Raw genomic sequence first — 19,292 nt, 5'->3', positions numbered from 1 at the left:
GTAATATACTGTATACCTATTCAAAATGTAATTAAAATTAAATGTTAAATATAGTTTTTGATATGACTTTAACGGCGACCAAAAGGCCATTATGACCTAAGCCCAAGTGTCAGTGACCGTTTTACATAAAAAATCAAAATGGCCGACCGAAGCGGTGTATCGAAGCGTGGAAGTCAAAACAGGTTACAATACACTAAATGATCGCTTCATGTAGGGCTGTACTCTCTAAAAAATATCATAGTTGACAGGAAGGCATGTTTTACACTTTTTACCATTATTCGGGTGTTATCTTGCGGAGATAATGGTAGGGCATGAATAGGTGTTCACTACTGAATCCCTGAAATATGATACACGTGAAGACTAAAGTAAACCATTGCACTAGAAAAGGTTACATTCCACTAAGAAACGCCGAAAAAAAAAGTTGCAAAAACAGTCGATTTTGATTTGTGTCAAGTTCTTTCTTGCTTTGTACATGACATATCTTTTTTATTGCATAAATCAATTCCGCTTAGAATGGCCTTTAAGAAAAGGTATGGTTATGGGGGTCTCTATGTGCAAAATGTTGCATTTATTTTCGCTCAAAGTTGTCGCTTTTACATTGAATTATATAGGGAAACTATTTAGTGTATTTTGACCACAAAGCCATTTCATTGTCAAAAGTCCACGCTGCATGTTCTTTCAATTAGCAAGAAACGGAGAAGGAAAGCCAGGTTTTTTGCAAGACTATAAATCAAAATGTTGAATTGTTAATGTGCCAATGAATAAATAAAAAATTGGTAATATTTTGTTAAGAAATAATTTTATTAATAGGGGGTAAAATAAGAATTAATTTTTAAAATAGGGAGTAAATAAGAATTTGACCAAATTTTTATCTGGAGCTCTGTATCAATGGAACAAATGTTCTAACCAAGTATCATGAAGAATGAACAACAAATGGCCCCTTGGCGGCCATGTTTTTTTTAACAGACCTGAACCATTTTTTAACTCTTCCAAGATATGTCTAAATTTCATGAAGATTGGGAAAAAAATGTGTTTTCTAGACTGTTCACATGTTGTCACTATATACATATAAAGAAAACTGTCCCACTCCCTTGCGGCCATGTTTTTTCACTGATCACGACCATTTTCAAACTAGTCCGAGAATCCACATAACTAAAGTTTTGACAAAATTTCATGATGATTAGGCAAAACATGTGACTTCTAGAGTGTTCACAAGCTTTTTTACTATATAAATCTAACGAAAAAGACCTCCCCCTAGCGGCCATGTTTTTTTACCGATCCAAACCATAATCGAACTCAACTGTCCTATCCAGGTGTGGTAGTGCGGTCTCCTTCGCTTACGCAAATGAACTGGTCACCGGACGGTTACAAGTTATGTAACTTTGTAAGCACTTATGTAATGCGGAAATATTTATTTGACGAACTCTTATTTCCGGTCAGGATGACTATACTGACTGGTTGTAATTCAATTAACTAAAGGTCAGTCAGGGACGCCTTAATACACTCAAAGAATTTATTTATAAGTGAAAACCAAGGCAGCTTTAACAAAAATAACTAATTTTTATTCCAAGAACTCGGAAAATGAAGAACAATGACAGAAAATTAAGAACAAGTACAAGCCAAGTCTAAAGAATCTAAGTATCGTTACAAAAATGAACAACATTCAGCAAATACCTTAATGAATGTAAAAAGAAGTTCAACATCTGTCAAAAAAAACTGATATAAATATAAGTTACTGTTAGTCTCGAAAGTGCTTCAAAAATCTAGTTTACAAAATAGTTTAGAAAATGCCACATAAAAATAATCTAAATAATAAGAATAATTTAGAAAATAATGCCAAAATGTCTTGATGCTGGTGTTAAAAGTAATTTAGAGTTTAATTATTTCAAAATTCCAACCTTTTTCAAGAGCTGTTAACTTTTCAAGAAAGCATCAAGGTGTTTTAATCAGCCCAACCAGCTTATTTTATACAGTTCAGAAGACATCAATGGCAAAGTAGTCAATTTTCCCTCAGAACAGTGCATTTATCAATGATCAATATCTTCCCAAATTCCAGAGCAGAACTAAAACTAGATTACTGAACCAGGTTAAACAAGGGAGATAAATACTGCATAAATACTGCAAAATCATGTACATGTTGTCTTTCTTTTAGTTATCTCTTAGTTGAAAGGCTTATCATAAGTGTTAATGACTAAAACAGTTATGTTAACTATGAAAATTCTGTGTTATGAAAAATTACATAACACAGTTAATGTCACATAATATTGACATAATAAAACCAAACTTTACTACACAGGAAACCAATGTTCTGACCAAATTTCATAAAGATTTAGCAAACTAGAAAGTTAACAAGATTTTACTATAGCCATATATAGCCATATAAGGAAAAATGCCCCGCCCCTTGGCAGCCATGTTTTTCAAGCCAAGGTTAGATGAACTCATCCAAGATATCATTGGGACAAATCATCTGATCAAGTTTCATGAAGATCGGAAAATAAATGTGGCCTCTAGAGTGTTAAGATGGTTTTACTATAGCCATATAAGAAAAAATGCCCCGCCCCCTGGCGGCCATGTTTTTCAACCAACGGACATCATTTTTGAAATCGTCCAAGATATCATTGGGATTAATCTTCTGACCAAGTTTTATGAGGATCGGACAATAAATGTGGCCTCTAGAGTGTTAACAAGATTTTGCTATAGCCATTTAAGGAAAAATGCCCCGCCCCTTGGCAGCCATGTTTTTCAAGCAAACGTAACCATTTTCGAACTCATCCAAGATATCATTGAAACCAATCTTCTGACCAAATTTCATGCAGATTGGACAATAAATGTGGCCTTTAGAGAGTGAACAAGGCAAATGTTGACGTCCCACAACGCACGACAGACAAAAGGCGATCATAAAAGCTCACCATGAGCACGTTGTGCTCAGGTGAGCTTAAAAATAAGTATCTTCTAAGCAAAAATTTAGGCGGAGAGTGTCGGCCATATATGCCAACTGCACATGATAATCTGAGGGAAATTTTCCCAAAGGTAGGACAATATTGCAAAAGATATGGCAAATGTTAAAGTTTAGTGATTTTGACCCATATATTTGACCTTTTTGACCTTCAAAGATGACCTTGACCTTTCACCACTCAAAATGTGCGGCTCCATGAGATACACATGCATGCCACATATGAAGTTGCTATCTTCAATATTGCAAAAGTTATGGCAAAATGTTTAAGTTTGATGCAAACAAACACACAAACAAAGAAACAAACCAACCGACAGGGCAAAACAAAATGTCCCCCACTATAATGGTGGGGACATAACAAAAACAATATGTCCCCCAATATAGTGGTGGAGACATAACAAAAACAATATTTACCCCACTATAGTGGTGGGGACATAACAAAAACAATATGTTCCCCACTATAGTGGTGGGGACATAAAAATGTGAAGGTACCAGACAAGGAAGAACGCGGCCACAACTATCTGGAGGTTGGTGGTGGTCTCAGGCTTACTGCAGCAGGTGCCATCGTTGTGGTTCATGTGGTCGTTGCAGTACATGTTCATCAACATCTGAACATCCTGAAACAGTTTGACAGGGCATGTATGAGAAGCGTTTTGGGAAATCTGGTCTTAATGCACATGCGGAATGTATCATCCGAGGGACAAAAGTTTCTGCTTTTTTCACTGGAATTTTTCTTTAAAGGATGTCTCTACGTAGGCAAATCCAATTTAGGCTGAAAGTGGCGTCCCTGATTAGCCTGTGCATACTATTGAGCCTACTATTGAGCCTACTATTGAGCCTTCTATTGAGCCTACTATTGAGCCTTCTATTGAGCCTACTATTGAGCCTACTATTGAGCCTTCTATTGAGCCTACTATTGAGCCTTCTATTTAGCCTACTATTGAGCCTACTATTGAGCCTTCTATTGAGCCTACTATTGAGCCTTCTATTGAGCCTACTATTGAGCCTACTATTGAGCCTTCTATTGAGCCTACTATTGAGCCTTCTATTGAGCCTACTATTGAGCCTACTATTGAGCCTACTATTGAGCCTACTATTGAGCCTTCTATTGAGCCTACTATTGAGCCTTCTATTGAGCCTACTATTGAGCCTTCTATTGAGCCTACTATTGAGCCTTCTATTGAGCCTACTATTGAGCCTTCTATTGAGCCTACTATTGAGCCTTCTATTTAGCCTACTATTGAGCCTACTATTGAGCCTTCTATTGAGCCTACTATTGAGCCTACTATTGAGCCTACTATTGAGCCTACTATTGAGCCTTCTATTGAGCCTACTATTGAGCCTTCTATTGAGCCTACTATTGAGCCTTCTATTGAGCCTACTATTGAGCCTACTATTGAGCCTTTTATTGAGCCTACTATTGAGCCTTCTATAGAGCCTACGATTGATCCTACTATTGACCCTACTATTGAGCCTACTATTGAGACTACTATTGAGCCTACTATTGAGCCTTCTATTGAGCCTACTATTGAGCCTACTATTGAGCCTGAGCCTTCTATTGAGCCTACTATTGAGCCTACTATTGAGCCTTCTATTGAGCCTACTATTGAGCCTACTATTGAGCCTTCTATTGAGCCTACTATTGAGCCTACTATTGAGCCTTCTATTGAGCCTACTATTGAGCAGTGTCCGACAAATCCATTGCCCGGAGCCCGGGGACTACCAAAATTTTTCATCGGGCTACTGAAATTTTCCAGCTGACGCCAGCCGGGCTACTATAAATTTATAAGAGCGGTAGCCCGGTTTATTGACAGACATACGTAGAATAAACACGCTTACCATGTGTTTGTACGCTGTGTATTGCTTATAATCCGATAACAAAGTGCAATCAATTATGTAATCAGTCACCAATCACTTGCGGTAATGTCTTAAACAGTAACAGTGTATTTTAATCATCCAATCAGAATCAACATTTGTCGTCTGCTAATAATATAATGAGAGCCGGTTGGATAGTTGGCGCACATGATGCAACACCATTCCGCAGTTTGGAATTCTTTGTTAACCGCAACAATGAGTAATAGCGACAACGTTTTTGATGTCGTTAAATATCCAAGGACGCCAAACATTAAATAAATCAAAACAATAGCAGATTCTTCAAAACGGTAACAAAACCGAAAATGAATATTAATGACAACTTTGTGAATGCAGTTAACACCTGCTAATTAGTTTGCATTGTCAATTAATAATTGGATTAATCGACTGTTAATCAATAATCCCATATATGCCCGATTTATATTTTAAAAACCAAATTATGGGTGGGTAATATAGACGATAAGAGTCATAAACACAAACGTTTGAAATTTTCTAAAGTGTCAAATGAATTTCGGCATATGGTTCTATTTAAAGATATGATGAAATAAGCTCCCAATCAGGACCGTTGTATTGCAACATGCGTAAATGACCTGCCACGGTTTGCACACGTTGTGTACAGCTATTTTAGGTTACAAAATTCTACATTTAAGAAATGAATTTCTTTGTCCTGGTAAAAGCGCGCGAAAATTGGCGTGGGTGTATTTATTTGTAAAAAAAAATTTCGTAGCGGGTACAAAATTGAGATCATTTAATTTCCATTAAAAGTTTCGTTGTGAATTTCAACTTAAGTACCGGGGTATCTCGCGAATTATTTGGCATTGACATTTTCTCTAATAAAATATCATGTAAACACGCTGTATCGTTACCGTTACGCTGTATCAGTTCCTTCATTATTGAAACAATTATTGTATTGTATACATGTAGGCCCTACTGACTGCACACAAGTGTCGTAACATACGGATGCAATACGTAAATTCTTACAGTACTTAAAGTCGGACACAAGTAAATAAATGATTTAATACTCTTGATTTCTTGAAACTCGGTATTTGTTGTTAAAAAGGGCAATTGCATTGATTAACACCATACGAGTCAATCGTATTGATCATCTAAACGCTTTATTATGCCCCCCTTCGAAGAAGAGGGGGTATATTGCTTTGCTCATGTCGGTCGGTCGGTCCGTCCGTCCGTCCACCAGGTGGTTGTCATACGATAACTCAAGAACGCTTGGGCCTAGGATCATGAAACTTCATAGGTACATTGATCATGAATCGCAGATGACCCCTATTGATTTTGAGGTCACTAGGTCAAAGGTCAAGGTCACCGTGACTGGAAATAGTAAAATGGTTTTTGAATGATAACTCAAGAATGCATACACGGCCAACAGGGCACACTCTGAACAATATTACTGAAGCAACTGGTCTGTAATCCTAAATCTATAATTATCAGTCCAATGAAACATCATCCTTTTAGTAAAATACAGTGGATCAATTAAAATATTATCAGAATATGAGATTTTTTGTATATTTTGTATATTTAATATTGTGTTAATGTTTAAATTTGCTGATTAATATCATTATAAGCAGGACAGGGGGGGTAATTGTTACAGCATTTGCCTCCCTTGTAATATATTTAAATTTTACCAAATGTAAGGCTAACTGCATGTTTGTAATGCATACTACTACTACTACTACTACTACTACTACTACTACTACTGCTGCTGCTGCTGCTGCTTCTACTACTACTACTACTACAACTACTACTACTACTACAACTACTACTACTACTACTACTACTACTACTACTACTACTACTACTACTACTACTACTACTACTACTACTACTACTACTACTACTACTACTACTACTACTACTACTACTACTACTACTTCTACTACTACTTCTACTCCTTCCCCTCCTCCTCCTCCTCCTCCCCCTCCCCCTCCCCCACCACCACCCCCACCCCCACCCCCACCACCACCACCACCACCACCACCATTCACATTGACAAAAAACGTATTCACACAATGGCTGCTACTACAACTTATAGCCCATATAGGCGGGCATGCATGTTTTACAAACAGCCCTTGTTTACGTTTACAACTTAACGTTCTGTCCGAATTTACAAATGTAAGTACACATACATGTGCACATACATGTAATACCTACATGTAGTATATGATTTTCTTTGGTACATTTACATTTAAGTACACGGTGCCTGTACTGTAACATTAATTTACGATATTGACTGTGTACATCAGACTACTTGCTGTTTTATGTATATGTATGTATACATATTATGTATATGTAAATGAAGAAATAAAATAAAGATGAAAACCTGCCTCTTATCATTTTGTAGGAAAATTTTATGGGCTACCAAATATTTTTATTGGTAGCCCAGTGGGCTACCTGAAAAATAAGAAATTTGTCGGACACTGTATTGAGCCTTCTATTGAGCCTACTATTGAGCCTACTATTGAGCCTACTATTGAGCCTTCTATTGAGCCTACTATTGAGCCTTCTATTGAGCCTACTATTGAGCCTACTATTGAGCCTTCTATTGAGCCTTCTATTGAGCCTACTATTGAGCCTACTATTGAGCCTACTATTGAGCCTACTATTGAGCCTTCTATTGAGCCTTCTATTGAGCCTACTATTGAGCCTACTATTGAGCCTACTATTGAGCCTACTATTGAGCCTACTGTTGAGCTTTCAATTGAGCCTACTTAAGGACAAAGCATTTTGCTATTATTGATTTTTTCATTTCAAGGAGGTCTTTTCTATAAAAATCCAGTTTAGCCAGAAAGTGTTAGCCCCAAAATGGACTGTGTGGAATGCACAGAGTAATAACAGAAGACGAATGCTTTTTAAAAATTGATTTAAACAAGAGCACCGCATAATGGGTGACACGTTCGGCTGCGGGTGCATTTTTGAAGAAATGAAAGCTTGTCAGAATTTTTTTTTTTTTAAGAGATCACAGTGAACTTGACCTTTGACCTAGTGACCCAAATATGGGTGTGGCATGTAGAACTCATCAAGGTGCAGCTACATATGAAGTTTCAAAGTTGTAGGTGGAAGCACTTTGATTTTAGAACCAATGTTCAAAACCTTGACAAAATGTTATGGTTTTAGCATGACGCGGATGACGACAGACACGACACAACGAGCTGGCTATAACAATACCTCGGTTTTTCTCCGAAAACAGCCGAGCTAAAAATCACAAATCTGAAATTACCAAGTTTAAAGCACTTTGTGACAGATGAATACCGTCAACCAGTTCTTTCTTCAGACCCTGGGCAACTAAACGGGACGAGCTCCAAATCTTGGCTGAACTCTCTGCCTTGGCGCTGTAATCAAGAACCGGCAGACGTTTTAGAAAATTGTAGACTCTAAAGCAAGATCATCTTAACCCATTTATGCCTAGTGGACTCTCCCATCCTTCTAAATTGGATCAATTTATTTCCAAAATTAGGGATGTCTAGTATATTTATTTCTATATTTAGTATATTTCTTACAGAATTTCGTTAAAGCAAACAGCACAGACCCTGCATCATGCGGCGTCTCATCTGGGTCTACGCTGTTTGCTAAGGCCTTTTTTCTAGACACTAGGTATAAATGGGTTAAGTTCCCAATTATCGTTTTGTAATCAACTTTCCATTATAGTAATGATGTTGTAACAACCAGTTACATGTTTAATTTATAATTATTATATTTTATTGGTTCTAAGTCATGAAATATTAACAATTATTGGGAAAATAATCAAAAGAGAAGAGAATTAATAGCGATGATGAATCATGTTTAAAACACTGGTAGTTTTTGTTTTATGGAGCATATTTAAATTTGTTAAATATTGATTGTTCATCTCTCTTCCGAAAACACATTGAATGACAATGCCAATTTGTAACTGTTGTTTAAGCTTAAACTGCACTGTGGAGGCCATATTTCTGCTTAGGTCAAGACAGCTTAAACACATAACGGCCTAGGTCATTATTGCTATAATAATGGCCAGTAAGCCGGTACAAATAAATTTTGAAATCCCCAACACATCCATTGTTATTCAACATGGTTCAGGAATGTTAATTTGTTAATTAAAAAGCAGCATTTTTTTTTTCCTTTTTTATAAAGAACCAAAAAACGGTACTTTCCCAATTGGGAAAAAAAATACAATTTTCCAAATTGTTCTTCAAAAAATGCCCAATTAAAAGTTTTTTTTTTTTATCATATTTAATTTTTTTATAAAAAAAAATCTTAACATTAAGTAAGTTTCCCTATGGAGATGGCTTTCACCTGAGTAAATATAATATTCACAACTTGACAACACTTAGTTATCAATTTAGAAATATTTGGGGGCTAAAAATCAAGTACAATTTCTGAAAGGGGGAGACTTCAAGACGCGAATTTTCACAATTTCAGGGTTTGTACGCGCACATTTTTCCCAATTGGGCTGGGACCTGTACTTTTCCCAATTGGGCAAAAAAAATATTCTGAAATGGGACTTCAAGACTTTATGAGCGGGAATTTCAAAATTTAAGTGATGGAAGTCAAGAAATCCATAATTAAAGTGCAGTGGAAGCCTTGGATAAATGCTGGAAACTGTTAATTATTGCTTTTATTATGTGCAATACAATAAACGTCAAGAAAAGTTCTAGCTTTTAGTTTTCAACTCATAAATAAGCCCTGGTTCTCTAATAGAATATGCTTCGGGGTCTGAAAAACAATCTGCACTTACAACACTTCCAGTGCCACTTTGTTGTAGTGATCTATCTGCGCATTGGTTATCATAGATCTGTTGGGGGACAGCTGGCTTGGAAGTACAGGATCTGTAACACAAGGCTGATATTTCAATAAACTTTCAATTGTCAAAACAAGGTTATTGAAATCTCCATCTCAGGTTATTCATCGACATGCTGCATAGAAGTGGCAAGCTTTAATTTTCAAAAGAAAATAATCTGAATCTGCATTTCTAATTACCCTTTGCATGCCGGGAAATTTGTCATCTGCTTAAAAGTCGTCTGCTGAATTTCTAAAATTAGCATTTTCTTTGATTTTTTTCAAAGAATACTATCAGAAAAGCAAACAGTTTGAATCCTGATGAGACGCCACGTTCTGTGGCGTCTCATCTGGATCCAAACTGTTTGCAAAGGCCTTCAAAATTCGATTCCAGCACTAAAAGAGTTATAAGACTTAGTGTCTGCAGTCTCCATCGGGGTATTCCACTCAAGTGTTTTGGTCCCAACTAATATTTTATATTCTATATCTGCCATCTTTTCAATCAAATGGCAAGCAATACTTGAGTGAACTGTTCAATCTCGGCAGACTAAGCACTTCCTCTAAATATCTTCTATCAATGTTATAGTTTTACTTGATTACCTTTTATACGAAGAAGGTCATGCTCCACAAAAGAAATTGACCAAAGGGTTATAACTCAGTAAATCATAAAGAGAGAGTTATGGTCATTCAACTCTTCATGCCTTCAATCAGTACATGAAGTTTCTTTCAAATCCCTTCAAAAGTTTTTGAATAAGGCCCCACACAAGAAGCAGGAAAAGACGCCAGAAGGACGAAAAACACCAACAAGAGCATACAAATATTTTTGAAAATCCTGACAAATGTATATTTTTTCAGTTACTTAAAATTCACATTATTCTCTAACCCTGATTGTCTGATATAGTTGGGAAAACGCAGGGTTGAACTGATTTAACTGATACAGAAATGCATATACCCAGAATGATTCACATATAAGAAAACATGATAGCTTTGTCACAGACGTGACAAATACCCCCTAATGCCGCATTGACACAGAATATTTTGCATATTGTCTTCACAAATAACAGCAGACACCATGCTCAATGTTTAAAACGCACTAAGTGACCCCGTGACCTAGTTTTTGACCCGACATGGCCCATGTTTGAACTTGACCTACACATCATCTAGATACAACTTCTGACCACGTTTGGTGAAGATGGGATGAAAACTACTTGAATTAGAGAGCGGACACCATGCTCAATGTTTAAAACCCACTAAGTGCCCCCGTGACCCAGTTTTTGACCCAGTATGACCCATTTTCGAATTTGACCTAGACATCATCTAGATACAACATCTGATCAAGTTTGGTAAAGATCAGATTAAAACAAGCAAATTCGTTGAATTGATATCCCCCGCCTATATGCTTTTGGACACAAGAGTATTATATTTGACACTCAAACAAGCATTTTTCCAAGATACAAAGGGCCATAACTCCGTTATTAACAGATGGTGTACAATGCCATTTGGCGTGCATTATCCTCTTATCCATATATATACTCATACGAAGTTTCAATGAAATACCCCAAAGCACTTCCAAGATATGGCTCCGGACACAAAAGTGACAGACAGACGGACAGCGCCAAAACAATATACCTCCGCCTCTGGCGCGGGATATATACTCATACCAAGTTTCAATGAAATCCGCCAAAGCACTTCCAAGATATGGCTCCGGACACAAAAGTGCCTATTGTTAAAAGCATTTTTTCAAGATACAAAGGACCATAACTCAGTTTTTAACAGATTGTATACAATGCCATTCGGCGTGCATCATCCTCTTATGCATATATATACTCATACCAAGTTTCAATTTAATCCCCCAAAGCACTTCCAAGATATGGCTCCGGACACAAAAGTGCCTATAGTAAAAAGCATTTTTTCAAGATACAAAGGGCCATAACTCTGTTATTAACAGATGGTGTACAATGCCATTTGGCGTGCATCATCCTCTTATGCGTATATATACTCATACCAAGTTTCAATGAAATCCGCCAAAGCACTTCCAAGATACGGCTCCGGACACAAAAGTGCCTATAGTAAAAAGCATTTTTTCAAGATACAAAGGGCCATAACTCTGTTTTTAACAGATGGTGTAAAATGCAATTTGGCGTGCATCATCCTCTTATGCATATATATACTAATGCGAAGTTTCATACGAAGTTTCAATGAAATCCGCCAAAGCACTTCCAAGATATGGCTCCGGACACAAAAGTGCCGGAAGGACGGACAACGCCAAAACAATATCCCTCCGCCTCTGGCGGGGGATAACAACTTGAATTAGAGAGAGGACACTTTATATGGACCAACCGACCAACCGACAGACAGACAAGCTCACTCCTATATACCCCACTAAACTTAGTTTGTGGGGGTATAACTAAAATATTTTTCAGTAACTTTTCATTCATTTTATTCTCTCACCCTGAAGAGTCCAGACTATCTCAGTTGACTCCTTCATCTTCTTTAGATATGGAACTATGAAGGTCAGGTTGGCTGAAACAGGTGGGCAAACACAGGGTTGAACTGAAGTAACTAATATAGAAGCCTACAGCAGATACAGGTACAATGGTTCAACACTCAAGTAACTAAAATTTATTTCTTATACATTCAAACCCCACTGATGACTACTTTTTTTAACTCTCAACCACTTAAATACATATTTTCACGCATTTGTAGTCCCTTAGAAAGATGTATTAAATTGAAGACCTTTCTTACTAAATTCAAGTTTTTAAGGCTTCACTTCCAACCCTTAGATACTGATGAGCAGCAAACATTTAAAGGCTTAGAGTTACTCCCAGGCTTTTCTGGTTGTATGCTGTTTGCACATAGCTATTTTCACTTTGCTTCTGAGTGGGAAAGGGTTAAGAGGATTTTTTTAATAACTTAACTAAAGCAATTGTTTCCTTATACACCTAAATCCTGATTATTGCCATCATGATCTGCGTGAGAATTTATTTAAGGACCCATTGTTTTCCTATATGTTTTCATGGTCACAAACCCTAAGAATAAGGACACCCTTATATTTCGTATTATGACCACTTTTATGAGAACATAATACTAGTTAACGCTCTGCGATTTTTTCATTATTTATAACGTACCAGAAAACAGCACATTCCCAATAAGAAACAAGAGATGTGTTGTCAGAAACACAACGACCCCTATTGCATCACTTTGAAGCCATATATTTGACCTCTGACCTTGAAGGATGACCTTGACCTTTCACTACTCAAAATGTGCAGCTTTATGAGAAACACATGCATGGCATATATCAAGTTGCTATCTTCAATATTGCAAAAGTTATGAACAAGGTTAAAGTTTTGACGCCGCTTTGAAGCCATATATTTGACCTTGACCTTTCACCACTCAAAATGTGCAGCTCCATGAGATACACATGCATGCCAAATATCAAGTTGCTATCTTCAATATTGCAAAAGTTATTCATTATTGCAAAACTTTAACCAAGGTTAAAGTTTTCAACAGAATGATAGACAGACAGACAGACAGGCCAAAAACAATATACCCCAGATCATTCGATCCGGGGGCATAAAAGTTATAATAAAACTTAAAGTTATAGGATATACAAGAGCTGTCACCATAAGATGACTTATGCCCCCTATAAATGCTTGATAGAAGTTATGAGCTTTTTTCAAAACCTAAACAGATTTCAAAACCTAAACGCGGACCCTAAGTTCAAGGTCAAGGTCACAGGGGTAAAAATTTGTGTGCGTATGGAAAGGCTTTGTCCGTATACACATGAATACCAAATATGAAGGTTATATCTCAAGGGACATAGAAGTCATGAGCATTTTTCGAAACCGAAACACAACGTGTGACGGAAAAACAGACAGAGGGACGGACAGTCCGATCACTATGTGCTGCCTTTTCTTACAAAAGGTGGCATAATAAGAAAAGAAAAATACAAAAATATATTTGACCTTTGACCTTAAAGGTTGACCTTTCACCACTAAAAATGTGCAGCTGCACAAGAAGTGAGTAAGAGATTGAATGGAGAAATGAATTATTTTTTATTATGACCTTGAAGGATGACCTTGACCTTTCACCACTCAAAATGTGCAGCTCCATGAGATACACATGCAAGCCAAATATGAAGTTGCTATCTTCAATAATGCAAAAGTTATCAAACTTTAACCAAGGTTAAAGTTTTGTGACACACACAATGACAGACAGACAGACAGGCCAAAAACAATATACCCCTGATCTTTCGATCCGGGGCATAAAAAGTGGGCGACCTTGAAGGATGACCTTGACCTTTCACCACTCAAAATGTGCAGCTCCATGAGTTACACATGCCTGCCAAATATGAAGTTGCTGTATTTAATATTTGAAAAGTTATGACCAAACTTTAACGAAGGTTAAAGTTTTAGGAAAGAAAAATACAATGATATTTGACCTTTGACCTTAAAGGATAACCTTGACCTTTCACCACTCAAAATGTGCAGCTCCTTGAGATACACATGCATGCCAAATATGAAGTTGCTATCTTCAATAATGCAAAAGTTATCGAACTTTAACCAAGGTTAAAGTTTTGTGACACACACTTACAATGACAGACAGACAGACAAGCCAAAAACAATATACCCCCGATTTTTCGATCCGGGGCATAAAAAGTGGGCTAATTTTCAAGTAAACAAGATGTGTTTGTGAAACACAATGTCCCCCTATATGGCGTTTGACCTTGAAGGATGACCTTGACCTTGTGAAGGATGACCTTGACCTTTCACCACTCAAAATGTGCAGCTCCATGAGATACACATGCATGCCAAATATCAAGTTGCTATCTTCAATATTGCAAAAGTATTCATAAAATAAGCGATTTGGGCCACATATATTTGACCTCTGACCTTGAAGGATGACCTTGACCTTTCACCACTCAAAATGTGCAGCTCCATGAGATGCACATGCATGCCAAATATCAAGTTGCTATCTTCGATATTGCAAAAGTATTTATAAAATAAGCAATTTGAGCCACATATATTTGACCTCTGACCTTGAAGGATGACCTTGACCTTTCACCACTCAAAATGTGCAGCTTCATGAGATACACATGCATGCCAAATATCAAGTTGCTATCTTCAATATTGCAAAAGTATTCATAAAATGAGTGATTTGGGCCACATATATTTGACCTCTGACCTTGAAGGATGACCTTGACCTTTCACCACTCAAAATGTGCAGCTTCATGAGATACACATGCATGCCAAATATGAAGTTGCTATCTTCAATTTAGCAAAAATTATTGCAAAATGTTAAAGTTGGTGCAAACAAACCAACAGACCAACAGACAGGGCAAAAACAATATGTCCCCCACTACTATAGTGGGGGACATAACAAGGCCATATTTCTGTTATTTGCAAATGAATCGCAACAGCATTTGACACGAAACATCTTCATATCCAAATATACAATTACACCAAGTTTCAATGTTCCAACCAGACGAAAAACAGATGGACTGACAAACGGACAGAATGACGGTCGTCAAAACTATATACCGCCGCCTATATGGTGGCAAATCAGTACACAACTATGGGTGTATTTAAAAAAAATAAATCATTCTTACTTTCAAAATTCTTTAGGGCCTCAGTGCTTCCATTAAACTCTTTTATGCTCCACTGAAAAGAGAGGGAAAACACCAAATAGTTTGCTATTATAATCAACACTCAAACAAACTTTGCAAGCACTTAATACAGAATCATCAAGTCAGGTATTGAACACAATATGCATGTCACTGAATTTTGATCCTAAGGCTATGAATAATAAAAAGACTTGTATCATCTAAAAGTGCTTTCATGTTGAGTTCAACTTTGGTTTAACCTCTAAAAAAACACAATTCATTGTCCATGAACTATTTGTTATATTTGTTACTTAAACAAGAAACAAGGTTGCAACATGTATTAAACCTGTCTCATGTATATATTTTTTTCCTTGAATTAAAATTGTATTGTTATTCTTAAGTGGGCCTGTTGGTTCAAGGACACAGTACCCTCTGAACATATCCCCCCCCCCCCCACCCCCCCCCCCCCCCCCCCCGAAATTGCCCTGCCTGTACACCCAGTGTTTTTTTTCACCATTTGGGGAATGAGGACAGGTCCCTTTGGTTTGGGAAAATTTGCGGCGTTTTGACAATAATTGGGAAATTTGTGTTGTTGCTGTTTTGCTAAAAAATGCTAAAAATTGATAATACAAGTGCTTTTAGTATTATAATTACCAAGGTTGATCTTTAATGGATTGAAGATGAACAAAGTATTGAGATCTAAAAAATAAATATTTTTTGTTTAAACCTTCCTTGGGAATTTTAAGCTCCCATTTGGAAAAAATATATACTTTTTTTCCATTGGGAATGGAGCCGATTACAAGACCCAATTTTGAATGGAAAACAAGATGTGTTTGGGAAACACTATGTTCCCCCCATATATTTTACCTTTGACCTTGAAGGATGACCTTGACCTTTCACCACTCAAAATGTGCAAAATGACCCCCAGTATAGACTGGGGGACGTAAAAAACACGCTGACAACAGAGGACATTACCCCCTTTTAGTCGTCGATAATAACGCTTGTAAGGTGTGACAGTTTGACAGAGTCAGTAAAAGCGCTTCAAAAGACTATTAAGGACGATAAGTGTGCAATAGTTTGAACACATCTATCAGTCTTCGAAGTCGAGATTTGTTTGGAAATCTATGTCTGATTCACTTCTCCAAAGCCACAGTATTAAAGATCATGGCCAGACAGCCACTACTCAATGCTGCCACCAATCATCAAAGAAAATGCGTCGACTCTTTGCCACTATCTCCTTTGAGAAGGAGAATCTTCAACATCTAATTATAATTCAAGTCTGTAATATAATAAGAATATAATAAGGTAGACTTCATGCTCCAAAATAGGAAACTTCAGTTGGAGAGCTACTACTTACTACTTACTATAGCACTTGATGTAGAAGGTTGCAAACCACTACTTACTATAGCACTTGATGTAGAAGGTTGCAAACCACTACTAACTGTAGCACTTGATGTAGAAGGTTGCAAACCACTACTTACTAGAGCACTTGATGTAGAAGGTTGCAAAGCACTACTAACTGTAGCACTTGATGTAGAAGGTTGCAAACCACTACTTACTGTAGCACTTGATGTAGAAGGTTGCAAACCACTACTTACTATAGCACTTGATGTAGAAGGTTGCAAACCACTACTAACTGTAGCACTTGATGTAGAAGGTTGCAAACCACTACTAACTGTAGCACTTGATGTAGAAGGTTGCAAACCACTACTAACTGTAGCACTTGATGTAGAAGGTTGCAAACCACTACTTACTGTAGCACTTGATGTAGAAGGTTGCAAACCACTACTTACTATAGCACTTGATGTAGAAGGTTGCAAACCACTACTTACTGTAGCACTTGATGTAGAAGGTTGCAAACCACTACTTGATGTAGAAGGTTGCAAACCACTACTAACTGTAGCACTTGATGTAGAAGGTTGCAAACCACTACTAACTGTAGCACTTGATGTAGAAGGTTGCAAACCACTACTTACTGTAGCACTTGATGTAGAAGGTTGCAAACCACTACTTACTATAGCACTTGATGTAGAAGGTTGCAAACCACTACTTACTGTAGCACTTGATGTAGAAGGTTGTAAACCACTACTCACTGTAGCACTTGATGTAGAAGGTTGCAAACCACTACTTACTGTAGCACTTGATGTAGAAGGTTGCAAACCACTACTTACTGTAGCACTTGATGTAGAAGGTTGCAAACCACTACTCACTGAAGCACTTGATGTAGAAGGTTGCAAACCACTACTCACTGTAGCACTTGATGTAGAAGGTTGCAAACCACTACTTACTGTAGCACTTGATGTAGAAGGTGCAAACCACTACTTACTATAGCACTCGATGTAGATGGTTGCAAACCACTACTTACTGTAGCACTTGATGTAGAAGGTTGCAAACCATTACTTACTATAGCACTTGATTTAGAAGGTTGCAAACCACTACTTACTGTAGCACTTGATGTAGAAGGTTGCAAACCACTACTTACTGTAGCACTTGATGTAGAAGGTTGCAAACCACTACTTACTGTAGCACTTGATGTAGAAGGTTGCAAACCACTACTTACTGTAGCACTTGATGTAGAAGGTTGCAAACCACTACTTACTGTAGCACTTGATGTAGAAGGTTGCAAACCACTACTTACTGTAGCACTTGATGTAGAAGGTTGCAAACCACTACTTACTGTAGCACTTGATGTAGAAGGTTGCAAACCACTACTTACTGTAGCACTTGATGTAGAAGGTTGCAAACCACTATTTACTGTAGCACTTGATGTAGAAGGTTGCAAACCACAACTAACTGTAGCACTTGATGTAGAAGGTTGCAAACCACTACTAACTGTAGCACTTGATGTAGAAGGTTGCAAACCACTACTTACTATAGCACTCGATGTAGATGGTTGCAAACCACTACTTACTGTAGCACTTGATGTAGAAGGTTGCAAACCATTACTTACTATAGCACTTGATTTAGAAGGTTGCAAACCACTACTTACTGTAGCACTTGATGTAGAAGGTTGCAAACCACTACTTACTGTAGCACTTGATGTAGAAGGTTGCAAACCACTACTTACTGTAGCACTTGATGTAGAAGGTTGCAAACCACTACTTACTGTAGCACTTGATGTAGAAGGTTGCAAACCACTACTTACTGTAGCACTTGATGTAGAAGGTTGCAAACCACTACTTACTGTAGCACTTGATGTAGAAGGTTGCAAACCACTAATTACTGTAGCACTTGATGTAGAAGGTTGCAAACCACTACTTACTATAGCACTTGATGTAGAAGGTTGCAAACAACTACTTACTGTAGCACTTGATGTAGAAGGTTGCAAACCACTAATTACTGTAGCACTTGATGTAGAAGGTTGCAAACCACTACTTACTATAGCACTTGATGTAGAAGGTTGCAAACAACTACTTACTGTAGCACTTGATGTAGAAGGTTGCAAACCACTACTTACTGTAGCACTTGATGTAGAAAGTTGCAAACCACTACTTACTGTAGCACTTGATGTAGAAGGTTGCAAACCACTACTTACTATAGCACTTGATGTAGAAGGTTGCAAACCACTACTTACTGTAGCACTGCCTGTAACCACAAGATTAGGCCGTTCGCTGGGAGCTTTCAACATCCACTGTTTGTACAGCTTATACATCTCTGGATTCACAAACGGCATCCAGATGAAATCCTTAAGAGAAAACAAGGGCATGTAATGAAATGTACATTATCTCATATGAAGGATACAAATGCCATAAAAATTATACAGCAGCCTTAATGTTTAAGAACTTAAGACTTTTAGACAGTGGATCTACTTTTCTGACTAACAGGTATCGAAGAAGAATGATTTGTTTAAAGAAACAAACAAATGATAAACCAGGGCTTGACACTAACTTATACAGATTGGTGTCAAAAGGGAACCCTCCAAATTAAAATTAGAGCAAAATCCTGGGAAAAACTGGTGTCCCTTACCAAAATGTGGGAGTCTCAAGTTCCTGGTACACTGTAAGTGTCGAGGCCTGTATAATTAAATATTATTGTGTCTCAATCTTTAACTGCAGATATGTGTAAATAGATTGTGTAAAAAGTGTTCTGAAAAATGAC

At 37.3% G+C, this 19,292-nt stretch overlaps 1 protein-coding gene and 1 long non-coding RNA gene across 3 annotated transcripts in view; one reads left to right on the top strand and one right to left on the bottom strand.

Annotated features, from left to right (window-relative positions):
• The window catches only part of LOC127846961 (N-acetylneuraminate 9-O-acetyltransferase-like), a 76,779-nt gene that overhangs the window by 40,972 nt on the left and 16,515 nt on the right, over positions 1 to 19,292 (bottom strand). For both annotated transcript variants that reach the window (XM_052378422.1, XM_052378423.1), the window contains exons 4-9: positions 18,769 to 18,879; positions 15,201 to 15,252; positions 12,044 to 12,115; positions 9,552 to 9,642; positions 8,058 to 8,169; positions 3,446 to 3,570 (exon numbers count right to left, since the gene is read on the bottom strand). In XM_052378422.1, the coding sequence (XP_052234382.1) occupies positions 3,446 to 3,570; positions 8,058 to 8,169; positions 9,552 to 9,642; positions 12,044 to 12,115; positions 15,201 to 15,252; positions 18,769 to 18,879 (563 nt within the window). The remainder of the gene's footprint in view (positions 1 to 3,445; positions 3,571 to 8,057; positions 8,170 to 9,551; positions 9,643 to 12,043; positions 12,116 to 15,200; positions 15,253 to 18,768; positions 18,880 to 19,292) is intronic.
• On the top strand, positions 17,291 to 18,487 carry LOC127846968 (uncharacterized). Its single transcript, XR_008033752.1, has 3 exons — positions 17,291 to 17,385; positions 17,619 to 17,930; positions 18,165 to 18,487. It is a non-coding gene; the product is annotated as an uncharacterized LOC127846968 (long non-coding RNA).

Source organism: Dreissena polymorpha, chromosome 10, assembly GCF_020536995.1.
Source record: "Dreissena polymorpha isolate Duluth1 chromosome 10, UMN_Dpol_1.0, whole genome shotgun sequence".
Classification (NCBI taxonomy): domain Eukaryota; kingdom Metazoa; phylum Mollusca; class Bivalvia; order Myida; family Dreissenidae; genus Dreissena; species Dreissena polymorpha.
Note: the sequence above shows the minus strand (reverse complement) of the source record. Positions and strands in the feature narration are given on the sequence as shown.